At 41.7% G+C, this 17,422-nt stretch overlaps 1 protein-coding gene across 1 annotated transcript in view; it reads left to right on the top strand.

The window, feature by feature from the left end:
• Positions 1-14,450, top strand: part of LOC146798874 (coiled-coil domain-containing protein 170-like) — a 704,654-nt gene extending 690,204 nt beyond the window's left edge. Inside the window, exons 12-13 of the mRNA XM_085626207.1 lie at positions 12,231-12,467; positions 12,933-14,450. Coding sequence (XP_085482333.1) covers positions 12,231-12,467; positions 12,933-13,163 — 468 coding nt within the window. The 3' untranslated portion in view covers positions 13,164-14,450. The remainder of the gene's footprint in view (positions 1-12,230; positions 12,468-12,932) is intronic.
• The last annotated feature ends 2,972 nt before the right edge of the window (positions 14,451-17,422 follow it).

Here is a 17,422-nt window from a genome sequence, read left to right as displayed (position 1 = left end):
AAGGGAGCAATCATTTCATCTGTTTCTCTTCCCGTTTCACTGTGGGCAGGGTAACAGATGACAAGTACGCTCCCTGCAGGCGGGAGCATTTTTCAAGCTCCCACCTGCTGGGAGCGGACTTGGTGTTTACTCCTGTTTGGCGGGTTATTCAAAATTGCTCCTACCAAGCAAGAGCAATTACAGGTTTCCCTGCCTGCACCAGTGCAGGCTGGGAAACCGCTTTGTCCTGGGGTGTACCCACTGGGACATAGCCTTAGCCCCAAGCCATTAATGTCTCAGAGTGGGGGGCTGTGTGGCCCACTCCCCTTTACTAAATAGCCAGGCCACAGGGGATGGGGGATCTGTGCCCGAAACCGTCCCGGGGAGGGGGGCGGCATGCCCCCCTCACCTTCACTATCTGGCTGGGCCTCAGAGGATGGGGTCTGAAAGGCCAAAAACAGCCTGGGGAGGAGGGCCTCATGCCCTCCTTCCCCTTCAACTACACGGCCGGGGTCAAAGTATAGGGTCCCCAGGCCAAAAACATTCTCGGGACGGGGCTGTGTGCCCCATTCATTAAATGTCCTGAAATGTGGGTCACCGGGGCCAGAAACTTTCCATGAGCAAACTAGGCAACCAAAAGTTTACTAGATTTACTTCAAACTGCGCCAAAGTTATTAGCAGCACTAAAAATGCATTTCCTATGGAACATGGTCCTAACTATAACCACTCAGGAGCGACCGCCCTGGGTAATATTTATATATATATATATATATACATATTAGATACTCCATCATATGCTCTGAGTTTTGTTGAACCTCCACTGTTCCTCAAAGGGCATTTTGTGACGGCTTCACTGCTAAAAATGCCTAAATAAATGTTATTTCACTATCAGTGATAGCATCCTTTAGCACATGCTAACTACTGATTAAATCTAACATTACTACTATATACTGAACCTACCCCAACCTAATCTGGTTTGGGCCACCAAATGGCATGGCTGGGGAACAATTTTTTATTAAATAAGGTCTCAATATTTTCTGAGACTTATCTGATGCACACTTCACACCCTAGTTCACAGCTTTCTTTACTAGCTAAATAAATCCCTAATTCTGCTTAGTTTTACAAGTCACAGCACGAAGTGACCTTCAACTATGATATATTTATGTGTGTGTGTGTATATATATATATATATCTCATATATATATATATACACACACACACACACATATGTATGTATGTATATATATATTCACAGAAAAAAACATAGTTTTCAGGCACGTTATAGTTAGGAATTAGCATTTAAAAAACCTCAGAAATTCACTGAAAAAACCATAGGTTTCAGGGCTGTTATAGTTAGCTGGACTTTTCACTTGTACAAAACCATTGAAATTCCCCCGTTAGAGTTAGTTCAGCTAACTATAACTCGCGCGCCCGCAATGCACTGTTGATGACGTCACATATTACATCACTCATGACATGGTCAGTGACATCACTCATGACATCACTGATGACATCTCAAATGACATCACTGATGACATCACTGATGACATCATCCAGTGAATGTGTGTTTTTCTGAAAATTAAATATGTTTTATATATGTATATCTCAAGGTCGATGGAAGAATAAATGGGTATATAAGTGTCTAAATGGATGATTTGTTTTTGAAAAATTGATTGTGTAACTGACTGATTAAGTGTATCATAGTGAATACATGGCTTAGTGAGTAATGTTTAAATATGTAAAAATCTGTATCAGTCTCTCACTTTGTGTATAAGTGGCTGCATGGGTTGGTGAGTAGCTACATGGGTGTCTATATAGGTTATTAGTTGGTTTTTTGAGTATCAGTCTGAGTGTCTGCATGGTTCGGTGGGGGGTATTACGTGGTGCATAGGTGCATGAATGAGTGACTCACTGTTTGTATGTGTTGAAGACAGCATGTGTGCAGGACTGTATGGGTGGATGAGTGTGTGTATGGGTGTGTCAGTGAGTGAATGACTGTCTCAATAGTGTCTTTATGAGTAACTACATATGTTTTAAACTAGTATATGTGACTATTAGTGTATATAAGTGAGTATATGTGAGAGTGAGAGATTGAAAGAGTTCCCGTATGAATAAGTATGTGTTTCTATAAGTGATTGTTTAAAAGACTAAGTATGTGTAAGTTTCCGTAGAAGTAAGTGTGGTGGTGTGTGTATAACTGCATATGCAAGTAAATGTATGTTTGATTCTTTATTAGCATGAGTGACTATGTGTGTGAGTAACTCTATGGAGGAGTGGCATTGTCTAACAGGATGTATAGGTGTATGAGTACATATGATGAGTGAGTACACGTATGAGTGACTGTATAGGACTGTTGGTGAATGAGTGGATGTGGATGTGGATCTTAGAATTACTGAAGAGGTTGTTGTAACTGGTATTGGTATGTCCATTTTTTGAAAATTTTAGACTCTATTTTTTAATGTGTGTATCAAAGGTTATATTAGGGTGAGAGGAGGTCTGCCACTCTATCACAAGGATGATGTCATCAGTGATGTCATTTGAGATGTCATCAGTGATGTCATGAGTGATGTCACTGACCATGTCATGAGTGCTGTAATATGTGACGTCATCAGCAGTGCATTGCGGGCGCGCGAGTTATAGTTAGCTGAACTAACTCTAACGGGGGAATTTCAATGGTTTTGTACAAGTGAAAAGTCCAGCTAACTATAACACCCCTGAAACCTATGTTTTTTTCAGTGAATTTCTGAGGTTTTTTAAATGCTAATTCCTAACTATAACGTGCCTGAAACCAATGTTTTTTTCTGTGAATTTCAAAGGTTTTTTAAATGCTAATTTCTAACTATGCCTACAGAGATAGGACATGTGAAGAAAGAAGGAAAAATGCACAGAAAGAAAAAAAAGAAGTGCAGAAAGAAGCAACAGAAGTCCTCAAAGACGAAGAAAAGTGCAGGAAGAAGGATAACGTGCAGAAAGAACAAAAAGAAGAGCAGAAAGAAGCCTTGTTGCAAAATCATCCTGTACCCTCAACTTTTTCAGACGGAAACTGGTGGTAACTGACTCTGACTAACCAGTCCTAGAGCCAGTGCTATGTTAAAAGACACTTAGAATACAGTGAAAACACCTACATACACTAGGGAACATTATGCGTTGGGGTCCCCCTGTGATTAGCATGACCTCCTCTGTAAGCCCCTAGTATATAATAGGGCAGAGGGATTAAAACTACCTCTTAAAACAGGCCACAGGGCATTTTTACACACGTTAACTCAGGCCCCGTCCCCTCCCTTCACCACTGTGTAAACACGCCCTGTGTCCGTTTTTATTTGGGAGATTAAGTTCATTTGAATCCTGAGGGTCCCTCGGGTCCAACTAGCCCACTAGGTACCTCCAGTAAGTGCCACAGAGCTGCGTTGCAGAGAGGTGTAAAAAGTGGCACGGCCTGGGCCACCTCTCTGCAATGCAGCTCAGTGGCGCTTACTGGAAGCACTTGGTGGGCTAGTTAGCCCCCAGGGGCCCTCAGTATTGAAAGGAAATTATATCCCCAATTTAAAACGAGCCCTAGTGCGTGTTTGCACACGTCACCTCAGGCCCCGTCCCCTCCCTTCACCACTGTGTAAACGGGCCCTGTGTCTGTTCTAAGTTGAGAGATTAAGTCCCCTTGAATCCTAAGTGTCCCTAGGGTCAAACTAGACCACTAGGTGCCTCCAGTAAGCGCCACAGAGCTGCGTTGCAGAGAGGTGTAAAAAGGGGCTTGGCCTCAGAACGCGTGTCTGCAGCGCAGCTCCCTGGCGCATACTTGAGATGCCTGTTGGGCTAGTTGGCCCTCAGGGACCCTCAGTATTGAAGAGGAATTAATTCCCCAACTTACAATTCGCCAGGGGGCGCGTTTGCAGAGTGCTGCAAGGAGGGGGTGTGGCCTCCGGCACGATGCCAGTCTTTTAATTATTTTAATTTTTTAAGAAGGGGGGCTGTGTGGTTCCCCTTCTTATTCTAATTTATTGGCCCTGATGACCCCATCCCCCAGGGCCTGTCTCCTAATTATATTTTTTTGACCCCAATCCCCAGGGCCGGCCACTGTTTTTTATTATTTTTAAAAAATATATATTTATAGACACACCTAGGACATGCTGGACAAACGTACTATCACCATGACGATTTGCGTGATATTCATTAAAAGGCGACTATGCATACAATGAATACACGTGGAATGTATTTACACCACTAGTGAAGCTCTGACATGTCTGATGCCCTACCGTGCCTAATCCCGGTAGACACCCTTGTCGTTTATTTATACAAACATGGGTAGCTATTGACGGGCACATTTAATACACATGCACACCAAGCCATTCAAAGGGGATACGATAAAAATTCGACCAAAACTATGCAAGAAACCCCCCTCACGGTTAATAAAACACACATCCACTGCCGGATGTGTAATACTTTTTATTTTACTCTCTGGAAAGGGGACGAACATCACTTGAGAGTCACAGCGCGCTCCTGGCAGAGCCCAATGCTGTGTTACACCCACCATTGCCTGCTGAGTGCCACACACCTCTGTGTTGTATTCCACTAGCTAGTGCATATGCTATGACACTCTCTAGCCCATGTGCACTGTAACACCACCCCGTGAATATGTCATGCCACACTTGTCTTCGCACGGGTTATATTGCCCCATCTAACGTGCCTTCCTCGATGCCTATGTTATAACGCACAGTGCTATGCCATACATATTACAATCTGGGATCCATATCTTTGTCACAGTGCATATGCAACGTTACACTCCCCAGCACATATTTTATATTACAACTTTAGAGACTAGTTAGGTTACACAACACTGCCCTGTGCATATTACACTCCAAGGCGCATATCGCATAGCACGCGCTAGTGCCTGTGCTATCTCGCGCTCTCCAATGAATCTGTAACTGCGCACAATGTATTGCATATTATATTTCACACCCGGTTCATCTTATATCACACTTTTTGGTGCATAGTTTATACCATACACTATATCTAGTTTTCATTTTCAATCGTGCTCTCAGGACTATGTTCTATATAACACTGTGTTCACCTACCCTTTTCACGGGCATTACATTTTGCGATAGGGGGTGGAGGGTCAGGGGGTGTTTCTGCCAAGTGAGCCCGGAGTCACAGTCACAAACGTCCTCTTCTTCCTGAATAAAAGTGAGATTATGCTACATACTTGTTCATATTTTAAGTAGTTCGCACAGACACACGTTTTAAAAACAATAAAGTTCCTAATACCCGCCTTCTTTGAACAGTTAGCTTGCTGCCCCATCCCCCTCCTCCCTATCCTCTGTTGTGTGAATCCATGGACTAGCCTCCTCCCTCCTGCCATGCATGGTCTGATGTGCTGCCACTGCCCTCAATTTAGTATGATGTACCAGTCCACTCCTCCTGCCCTCCATTGCCCAATTCTATGCCCCATCATTGACCTCCTGCTTAAACTCTGTGCTTAGCTTGCTGCCCCTATTCTCCTTCCCCCTGCCCTCTGATGTCTTTGTGCATGCCCCTGCTCCATCCTTTTTGCCCACCATGTTCCATGGACCTGCCACTCCTATCTACTCTGAGTGTTCTGTTGAGCTGCCACTCCCCTCCCACCTGCCTAGCATTGTCAGATGACTGTAACCTGTCCCTGCCACCTCCACCCTGCCTGTCCACATGCCATGCCCCTATCCTCTTCCTCCTGTCCTACATGGTCCATTGTACTGCCACACCCTTCTGCCCTCCCTGGTCTGTTGTGCTGCAACTGCTCCTCCTGCCTGCCCCGTGCGGTCTGTTGTGAGGCCCCTTCGCCTGAACTTTCTTGTCTGTGCACAGGTCCTGCCCCTCCCTTCTATCCTCCATCGTCCTTTGTGCATGCCCCTGCACCCTCCTTCTTGCCCATCATAGCCATTGTGCTGCCACTAACCCTCCCACTTGCCATGCATGGTCTTCTGTGCTGCCATGGCCCCTCCCACCTTCCCTGTGTGGTCAGTTAGCTGCCCCTGACCCCTTCCCATCTTCCCTCCATGGTCTGTGTGTATGCCATCACAGTCTCATTGTTTCTCTTCATGGTGTGTCTTGCTTCTAGTGCCCATCCTGCCTGACCTCCATGGCTATCTTGCTGCTCCTGCCCTGCCCCCTTGCCTCCAGCCCTCTGTTTACATGTGCAGACCCCTACTCCCTCCCTCCTGGCTTGTCTGTTCCATTGTAATGCCCCTGATCCGTCCCTCCTGCCCTTTATGGTCTGTTATGCTGCTGCTTTCTCTCCTGTCTGTCCATTATGGTCAGTTAGCTACCATTGCCTCTTGTCCCTCTGTTCTCTGTTGTCCATGTGCATGGTCCTGTCCCCTCCCTCTTGCTTTCTATGGATTGTTGTGCTGCACTCCCGTCCCGCATGCCCTGTGTGGTGTATTGTGCTGCTGCAAACCCTGATGCCTGCCCTGAAGGGTCAGTTTGGTGCACCTCTCCATGTCCCTCCTGTCCTCTGTTATCCAAGTCCATGTCCCTACCCCATTTACTTCCATGATCCAATGTACCATACTTGCGAACATTTTGAACTTGGTAAGAGGGAGATTTTGGAAAAAAACTGGGGTATTGATTTTCCCCTTTGAGTTACATTGAAAAAGAGGAGATTGTAGACAGAAGACAGATCAAATAAAGCCCATTTGAGCTTAAAAACATTGGACGTTTCCTGGCTGAATCGGGTCTGTTGGCATGTATGGTTGTACTACCATTGCCTCTTCCTTCTGCCCACAATGGTCTATTACATTGCCGCAGCCTCTCTTGCAAGTCCTGTATTGTTGGTTTGTTGCCCCTGCCCCCCTTTCCACTGCCCTCCATAGTCTGTTGTGCTGCCACGGCCCTTCCTGCTTGCTCAGTGTGGTTAAATTGTTGCCTTTGCACCCTCCTACCTGCCTTCAATTTTCAGAGTCCGTGCCCCTGGCCTCTGCCTCTCAACAGTATCCTAATGAACAACTAGATTGCTAACATTCTATATTTATTACAAAAGTGTGGAACGCCTGACGTCATCTTGATGTAATCAAAACTGTAATACCTAGAGCATTTCCTTTAGAAATTACATATATGAGAGGGTCTTATTGGCATCAAAATTATGGTTAGTGCTCTAAAAGACTAAAATAAGGACATATTTTCTGAGTTTTCAAATAGTGACAAAGCACTTTTAAATGATTTGTTATCTTTATATTTTTTTATCCAGTTGACCACTTGATTAAATGTTGCACTTAGGGGAGAGGATGTGGTGTTACTTCCAGAACTGCAGACTTTGCAACTGGGGAACCAGGTTGGAGTTTCTGCTTCAGCTCGACATTCTGTGATTCTGGTCAAATCACTTAGTCTCCCCATGTCTACAACCAAAATGAATTTGTTCTTGTGTGATGTAACCAATGCTCATGTAAAGCACTCCAATACCTGACAAGTCTGCACTATATAACACTGCAAAAACACAAAATAATAAGTGTTTTGCACACTTCTGTCATTGGGCTATATTTGGGCTACATCTGGGTGATTTTGGGCTACATTTGGGCTCTTTTGTCTCCGGTGGCCATTTTGGGAGATTTATTTGTTATGAAGTTTCCTAATTTCCTCATGTACTGCAGTCTCCTCAGTAGGAAATGCTTTCAGTTTTTTACTTTGATTCCATCATGAAGGTATTCAGATATGTCACACATTTGCCTTAAATTCTGAATGTTAGCACTCTAGTTGCTCATTAGATCACTGTAGTAAAACCACTGTTCACCATGGAAGTCTGCTCCTGGTATTAAAAGTGCATGTTTCAGTCTGCATGTCAGAATTTTTTAATGAAATAGAAGAGGATTTGAGAAGTCACTCAAAATGTGCCCTCATTTTCTTTCTTCAGCATTAATCATAATTTCTATGGCAAAATGAACCCCCTCATTGTGTTCCTTTTTAAATTAAATGTTTTAAGTGTTACCAGTTTATTCCAATCAAGATTGCTTCAGGTGTGCCATACTTTTGTCATAATGAAGACAGTAAGCGCTCTAGTTGTTTTTAAGAACACTCTGTGACATTCTGTCATTGGGCTATACTTGGGCTACATCTGGGTGATATTTGGGCTCTTTTGTCTCTGGTGGCCATCTTGGGAGACTTTCCTAATTTCCTCATTTACTGCAGTCTCCTCAGTAAGAAAAACTTTCAGTTTTTTACTTTGATTCCATCAAGAAGGCATTCAGATATGTCACACATTTGCCATAAATTCAGAATGTTAGCACTCTTTTTGCTCATTAGATCACTGTAGTAAAGCTACTGCTCACCAGGGAAAACTGCTGCTGGTATTGAAAGTGCATGTTTCAGTCTGCATGTCAGAATTTTTTCATGAAATAGAAGAGGATTTGAGAAGTCACTCAAAATGCTCCCTCATTTTTCTTTCTGCAGCACTAATCATACTTTTTATGGAAAAATGAACCCCCTCATTTTGTTCCTTTTTAAATTAAATGTTTTAAGAGTTACCACTTTAATCCAAGCAAGATGGCTTCAGGTGTGCCATGCGTTTATCATAAGTAGGACTGTTAGCGCTCTAGTTGTTCTTTGGAACACTCTGGGAAGCTGCAGTAGAACACAAAGGAATCAACTGACAGTCTCTGCCCTTGTTGGATGTACATGTTTTACTGAGAATGTCAGACTTCATTCTCACATGACTGAGAAAGATAATGTGAATTTACAGAAAATAAGCTCTCAGTTTAGCTTATAGATCACCTTCCAAACCTCTGTGGGAAAAGCATGAGAAAATATTTTTCTCTCAATCATGATATCCCAGCAGAAGGCTTTTTCACATGGTGAAATCACCTTAGAACATACCACAATTCCTAAAATGAGTATGGTACCATCAACAAATGATTTATAATGTAACTAAAGTCTTAAAACCTTCTATTAACTGCAATGTTTTTTAATGAGGTGCTATCATGTATATTGGTCCCAAGATGGCTGCCAACACTTCTTGGGTGAAGTGCTGACAGCCAATCAGATCTCAGGATGAGATGTGTGGTTAGGCTCCGCCCACATATGTATATGATTTTACTTTTGATTTTCTCAGGAACTACTGAACAGATTGACACCAGACCTGCAAAAGGCACTTCCCTGACCTGAGGACTACCTCTCTGCCAAATTTCAAGTAATTCTGTTCAGCCGTTCGGGCTGTACCTTCGACTAAAGGTCCTATGGAAAAATGCATGGGGAAAATGCGTTTTGGGACCCCCCTTTTTTCTCGGCCCCCGCTTGACGAATCGCCCCGAGACTTTCAGGGTAGGAGCGGAGCGGAGCGCCCCACCTATTTTGAAAGTTTTGCGAGGATTCGTCAACCGGCGCCAAAGTTATTCCAAATAGAATGTTGCGGATTTCCTATGGAAATACGGTCCTAACTATAACTATCTACTGGCGACCGCCAGTAGATAATATATATATATATATATATATATATATATATATATATATATATATATATATATATATATATATATATATATATATATATATATATATATATGTAAATGTATATATATATAAATGACGAAACGACCACTCTGTGAAAAAGCAACCCAAGGACACAACAGGAATTTCAAATGGGAACCTTTATTCACTGATTGTGGCTTGGTATGATGCATTTCGGCAACTCCTGCCTTCTTCAGATGCCGCGTACCACTGGTCTGAACCTTTTCCCTCCTGTGCTCTTTAAGCGGCACTCTCAGTAGTGGGAGCTCAGCTGTTCCTGCTTAACACCGGGCAGCTGTGATCAAATGACAGACCACAACCCCCAGCATGCAATATGTTGGAAATCCGAAAGCAGGAATAATTAAGCTGTTAATGAGCGCCGACAATGCCTGTTCCAGGAAGGGCCATGTAGTAACAGATGCAGTCCATTATTAGCAGTGTTAAGCATTCCATCGAGTCCCCACGTCCAAAGTCACAACTACGAAACAAACCGGGCCGTGCAGAAAGGTTCAGTATAATCAGTACGTAGCCTGTGCTAAAGTATGTTATCACCGAAAGTGAAACAGGCGTGGCCGGCACAGGAAAGAGCAGTAGGGTGGTGCGGGCGGTGGGGGGAAGTCGACAGACGACGGGATAGGTAAAATTAAATAAAAAAATTAATAAAAACACTTATCTTGAGCTGACCGCATTGCCGAGTGGGTGATGCGGAAAGTGCAAGGTAAGTGGTTTTAGCAATTTTTTTATTTAATTTTACCTATCCTGTCCTCTGTTGACTTCCCCCCTCCCACCGACCTGCTCCTCCCCCGCCCCATTGATCTTACCCGTACTGGCTGCACCTGAAGTATAATAAATAAAATTGGGAAATTTTCAGCAGTGCTGCGGTCACAAAATGTCCTTTGAATAACAGTGGAGGTTCAACAAAACTCTGAAAATATGATGGAGTATCTAATACACCTGTAAGTGAAACTAAACATACTTCGTCGTCTTTGTATCGCCCTGAAGGAAACAGGACTTCTCAAAGGTTTAATAGAGGTTTGATGGGGGTTATACAATTTGAGTGAAACAATTGAGTGAGTTGGAAAGAAGTGGTATGACAACATTGGTGAAACGCCACTGTATCATAAGGATGCGGTTGGATGAGTCATAATTTTCACTCAGCAGTTGCAACTGGATTGGGAAATATTTAGGGCTGCTACATGGGGCCTAATGTATTGAGATTCCCAAATCGTAAATTGTATCAAATAGTTTGTAAATTTCTAGATAGAAATCTATTAAAAAGCGTTTGGTAGAAGCGGGTGCAATTCGCACACCCAATTCTACAGAATGCATGGGAACCAACCTTTGGTTTAATAGTTTGGTTCTCAAAATACTGATTTGTAATGGACCGTAATTCAACCCAGCTTATTAGTATGCATGAGGTGGGTAGCAAATTGAGACCTTCTAAGATTGGTTAAAGTTACAGGCATGGAGACATTTTGGGGTTAGCAGACTGCCATGTCCGCGACTGCTTCTAAATAATGCATTTTTTTTTTTTTTAAATGCAGCCCTTTTTCCTAATAGAGTGGGATGCATTTAAAAAAAAAAATTAATACTTTTATAAACACTTTTTACAAGCAGGCATGCTCTTAAAAAATTATTTTGTTGACATTCGTAAAGAGGAATGAGACCCCTGGGGATCCAGTGCTTTCTACCACTTTTGAAATGTATGTTGTACGATCAGATTTTGGCCGTAAAACATTAATAAATGAGGCAAATAATCTGTATTTGGAAGCGTCGCTTTTTTTACACGCCCCTTCCAAATAACGACTCTGTATTTATTCTAAAACCCTAATTCCTATTCGGCAACCTTACTGACTCGCAATATGATTTTGGCACATTCAAAAAAGCCATTTTGCCGTCCCAATGGAACAAATTTGACCTTCGCGACCATAAAATCGCTTGATACATCAGGCCCACTGTTCTCCCCTGAGAATGTTATTTTACTTACTTCTGTCTTCTTTGCCGTAATTCAGCTACGTTGATCGTGAACCACAGGTACATTCTAAGCAAAGGATTTAATGAACACACATAAACCGTATTTCACACTGCGGCTGTTGCCTATGGGTTTTACTTAATTTTAAACTAGCTCAGGGCGGATTTTATTTTGTGTAGTAATTTCAATATTTTCGGGCAGCATTTTGTTTTGTCCGTGAAGTGCCGGAGATAATGCAATAACCATACGTACGCAGTAATAATGCATTTGCAACCACCAGCAATTTAATGCTAAGCTGTTTTTTCCAATTACATAAGAGTTAAAAGTTTACTTCCCATGCATGGTATTCCTTCCAGCTTTTTCCTAGCAGAGACCACAATATTTACCTTTTTCAAAGCACTAGACTAGCTCAGGTGTGAAGTTTTCCTTATTTTAAAGAGCGGAAGGACCACGTGGGCCTCCTCCATGTTTACATCAGTATCTTATGGTAAAGAGAAAGAGCTTTGGAAGCACGCAGGCTTAAACTATGGCTGTCTTCCCCCAAAAATATAGTTGCAAAATCCGTTTAGTATACTTCAGGGTTAATTGTTCCTCAAGTCATTTTGTTTTTTAATTAAGCCATTATCCAACAATGCAACCCATTCATAAACCTTTTCATTTACAGCTATATGGATGGTAAAGCGCCTTTCTGGTTGTTATACAAGGTGTAGGCTCTTGGTTAGGATATTATCTCGTGTGTTGTTTTTGGCTTAGATGTTAACCACACCTGCCCACCCACCCTTACATCATTGGTAATGGTATTTCTCCCCCTCAGAACAAAACTACCGAACAGAACAAAATTATCGACGGGCTAAACACTTCTTTGGAGAAACTTGAAAGAATTAAAGAGAAAGCTGCTAAAAAAGTGGTCAGCTTGAAAACCGAGTTGGACTACAGCGAGCTGGAGACGAGGGGAGAAAAGGCGAGGGCTCAGCACATGTTGGAAGCGCTCACTAATGAGCTGCACACTGCAAAGAGAGCTCTCGAGGAAGTGGCGAGGAGAGAAAAGCAGGTGAGTCACTTCTCTATTAAAGTGAGTCATTAGGAGCTTTTTTAGCAACTCTAGCGGGGCTGATTGAATGGTTTTGGTGATTGAGGCGCCCATTAGTTGTAATTTTGCTAACATGGCGGGTCCTTGAGTTGTAAGAGACTATTAAAAAAAATCCCCCAAAATACTTTTTTTTTGTCCCATAGAAAGTTGCGAACTGTCTTTGAGAAGAATAGTCTTAAATCTCTTCAGAAAGATGACAGGACTGTATTATTAACTGGTATTTAATTATAAGATATTGTCAATACCTGTGAAAACTGGGCATGAGCGCATTCGTGCGTATTTCATCTAATGGCAGCTTGGTGTGGAAAGGTTTCTCTAATGGGAATGGTCTAATGACAAAAGGACTGGATGTGATGAGGTTGCTCAGGTGTTAAAACACTCTGGATAGAGGAATAATTGTTATTTTTTTCTCCTTTCAAACCACAGCTTGTTGACTTTAAAGACACCATTACTAGGATGATGGGATTCAACATTAACACGCTGGCTGTGCCGGAGCATGAGGTCATAGGACAGCTCAAGAAGCTCCTCCGTTCCCATGAACCACTTAACGCAACTTCCAACGACAGATCAAAGTTACCCTACGGCTTAAGAACTGGCTTTGAGAATCCTCACCACAATGTATCATATGTGTCGACGTCAAGCAAGCCTAGATTTTAGTATGGGTTACTCTGTGTTGAAGATCATAATCGCCAATGTTGCTATACTTGACAGCCAACATCCACCTGCAGATCTTAAACACTGATTAGCAGTAAAATCCCCTACATCAGAACATCACTACTAAATGTATCCATCTCTGCTGTTGGGATTTCATGGGTTAATAACACAGGGCCTGATTTAGAGTTAGGTGCTAATGGGAAATCCTCTGATTTCTGGAGGAAGTGTTAAATACCAAAGGTGATCCACCTTAGATACAGTCTGATGTTGGGAATTACACTGTTAGATTCCCCTCCAAATTAAGTATTACTTTTAAATTAAAATTGCAAGATGTAATGCAACTTTTACAGTCACCAGCAATATAACCCATTTTAACTGTACTGTCTGGATAGATTGCAGTCATTGTTATTGTTAATCAGCAATTGACATCAATAATGCTTAGTATTGACGCTGACTTACCTTAATTGCCCAACTGTAGTAAAATCTCTTACCATGACTCAAAACATGTTTGATATCCTCTTTGTATTTGATGCTTGAAGATGCTACAGATACATCAGCCCTTGAGTGCCAAGATCAGATCTTGTGTGAGACAGGTCTGGAGTGCTGTCCTCATTTAAAAAAATAAAGTGAATATGGAGAGGTGTGAGTGTGACTTGTCTCTTAGCAGATATCTGCTCCTCTTGGAGTATGTAGAATGGCTCAATAGGTATACAAATCTTTCTGTGCAACAAACTTTCTTATGGAACTTTAGAAATTAGTTTAACACATAAAATATCTGGCGAAGCTGTGAAAGGTCTTTGCATGAGGTGCTACAAAAGACATGGTATAATTCACCTTCTCTTTTCAGGCCTATATGCAAATCCTTGGATTATGAAACCTGGCTAACTTTGATCTCTCATGGAAATTCACATTGACCAGTTGAAAATGATTTGTACATGAGGTAGATGCCTTCAGATTGCATAGATCAGTGGTTCTTAACCTTTTTACTTCTGTGGACCCCCACATAATCTTTACTGGAACCCTGGAGCCCCACTTATTCTAGATTGGATTTCGCAGACCCCCCACTGGTTATTACTGGAGGCAGGGGATCCTGGCCTAAACATTTTCATTGAGTTGAACTACAAAACAATAAGCAAAAAGTATAGAAACAAGCATTTAACAAACAAATACACAAGTTAAATATTTTATTTAATTCAAATACACATTTTAAAACAGATACAATTTTAATGTTAATGGCAAGGGTGGAGCTTTTCTAAATTTAATTAAGGCCACTCATCATCCATACTATATATTCTGTTTGATGCACTTGCCCTGCTCCCACGAATCAATCTTAGGATACTACTTAGGGCCTAATTTAGATCTCGGCAGACGGGTTACTCCGTCACTACAATGACGGATATCCCATTTGCCAAAATATAAATCTTATTATATCTTATGGGATTTATATTTCAGCTAACGGGATATCTGTCAAAGTTTTGAAGGAGTAACCTGTCTGCCGAGATCTAAATCGGGCCCTTAATATTTAAATTTAAGCATTTCTAATATAACTGAACTTTTAGCCTCCAATTACAAATCCCCCCCCCATTTACAGAATGTTCAAAAAATTTCAATTTTACATTTCCCTTCTTTATTTATATACACTTTATTAATTTGTTAATATTATTTAATTTTTAAGCAGTCGCGGACCCCCTGAATAGGCTTCATAGACCACTGGTACAGATAAACTTCCAGTTCATGCCATTTCTGCTTTGGAACTAGTTACTGGTGTCCGATGGTGTTTAATGACTTCAATATGCTAAAGAAGATACAGCAAAAACAATTGTACCTGGTCTATTAGAATTTATGCCATGGCCGCATACTGAAAACACATTTAGGTTGTTATAGGTTAAAGACCAGACTGATTTGACTCTGGTGAAACCATGGTTTGTGCCACATTAAAATACAATGTTTTACCTTGAGCACCATCACAGAGAAGTTGTCTCTTTTCTTTGTTCAATTAGGGGTACAGTGGGTTGCTGTGAAATTCACCAGAGCTTCATTTAAGCTGGTGGTTTCCGGTGCTCGGCACCGGCACTTAACTGTCAACACTGGCACTTATGACAGCTACCACATGGGGGCGCTGTTTGGGTAATTTATAGACGAGCAGAACAACGGTTTTTTAATAATTCAATATACATTAAAACAACTAATGCCTGCCACCCAAACCATTCAGATGCCTTTTGTAGCCTGGACCAGTCTGAATTGTCACACTTGAAGCAGTGTAATGGTTAGTAGTTGTGTAGGTATTGTCATTGTCAGCCCTGGCACTGGCAATGGAGGGTGCTAATTGCAGTGGCTTTCTGACGAGGGCCCTGGCACTTATTATTTGCAAATTAGGCACTGAAATTCACAAGGCTAAAACCCATTTATAGAATAGAACTAACTAACAAAAATTGAGGCCTGGGTTACTGTTTGTGTACATACAATATTTGGCTTCCACCCCTTAGTGGATCAAGTACCTGAAGCAAGGATGTGTGAAATTCGTATAATAGTCTTTTTTTCAAAAGTGTCTTGAAAATTACCAGAAATTATGAGGAATGCATGGGCATATTATCAAGAAACGGCGTTGAAATTTTCGCTGCTTTAGCCGCAGAAAACTGCCGCTAAACCGGCGATAATGGGCTTGATAATATGCCCTTGTGAATTCCCATAGAAGCCCATGTTCCGGTGTGAACATGGGCTTCTATGGGAATTCTCTGCGGCATATTCTCAAGCCCATTATCGCCACTTTAGCGGCAGATTTCTGCCGCTAAAGCGGCGATAATTTTAACCGCCGTCCTTGATAATATGGCCCTCAAGTCTTTCAGTTAGCACCATATTTTAGCATGAATGCATTCTTGCATCTACTATTGACACAAGGACACATTTTGTGCTAAACAAATAGCACAAAAAAGTGCTGCTAACAACAACCGCTTGTGTTCTTTTCACTTATCTTGTTTCTGTGCTCCGGCTATAGGATTTTTACGCGAAAGGACTTAAAGTTACACCATGTTAAAAAATGACATTATTTCGGGAATTTTGCGTAACAAGCATAGCCTGAATTGGTAGGAAATTATTAAATATTATACTGATATAAATTTCTCCTGGCCCTAATCTAAAGATGCAGTTAATTTAATGTGAAACCCACAAGGTCAATCAAAATTGGTACTGTGGTCCACCGGGTGTGTTGGTTAGTGAATGTGTCACAATATGTATTTATAAAAGTATAAATGAAGAGTCTAACAATTAGTGTCTACTGCTCACATCATAGTGCATGCACATAAAATGTGCAATCAGCGAATCCATCGCAAACTCAAACTTCTACGCAATAAGTGTCCTGGCTGCATCTAAACATACAAAACACAAAAAATAAGTAGGAGCATGGAAAACAAATGCTATAGGCTTCAGTGGCAAACATTATTTGTTTGAAAAACTGCCCTCACCCACAATTTTGTGGCATGCTTGATCATAGGGCTTGCTACAGCACCCCTGCGGAGACCAGCACCAGGGGTGGAGCACTAGGGAAGGGGAAGACAATACAAGCATATAATAAGAGGGATCATAAAGAAATATGATATTTGCAGAATTGTGGGAGAGGGCAATTTTTTAAAACAAATAATGTTTCCCACTGACGCCTATTTATTTTCCATACTCCTTCTTTTTTTTTGTGTTTTGTGATTAGTAGTGGAGGTCGGAGTAGGCGTTTTCCCTCTTCTTAATTCAGTGTGATAAAGTGCATCTAAATGTGTCATGCAATGGTAGTCTACAAAAGCTCTCATTTAGTTATTCAAGAGATTGAGACCTGTGGGGTGGTGTCTCGGGCATTGTGACAGTTTTCATTTGTTTCATCAAATCTATATTGCTTTAGAATTCTAAAAAGGGCAAGTGTAAGTGCATAAACCATAATTGATTCCCGCCAGACAGATCTAGAGCTTCTGTCATGCTTCCTGTTTGACTTGCCATCCTTAGGGTGGTCTTCCCCCAAACCTTTTGCCTGTTTACCTCCTCATTTTGCTTTATCGTTATGTTGACCTTTGGACTCTGAGCACTTTACCACTGCTGACCATTGCTAAAGTGCTTGTGCTTTAACTTTACACATGGTGACATTAGTGTATACGTGATTATCATATTTAGTTTACTTGTAAGCCCCTTGTACAGGGGTATACCATATACCCAGGGCCTGCAATCTAAATGCTACTAGTGGGCCTGCAGCACTGATTCTGCCACCCACACAAGTAGCCTTT

The sequence above is a fragment of the Triturus cristatus genome, chromosome 9, assembly GCF_964204655.1.
Source record: "Triturus cristatus chromosome 9, aTriCri1.1, whole genome shotgun sequence".
Lineage (NCBI taxonomy): Eukaryota > Metazoa > Chordata > Amphibia > Caudata > Salamandridae > Triturus > Triturus cristatus.
This window is presented reverse-complemented; position numbering and strand designations above follow the sequence as displayed.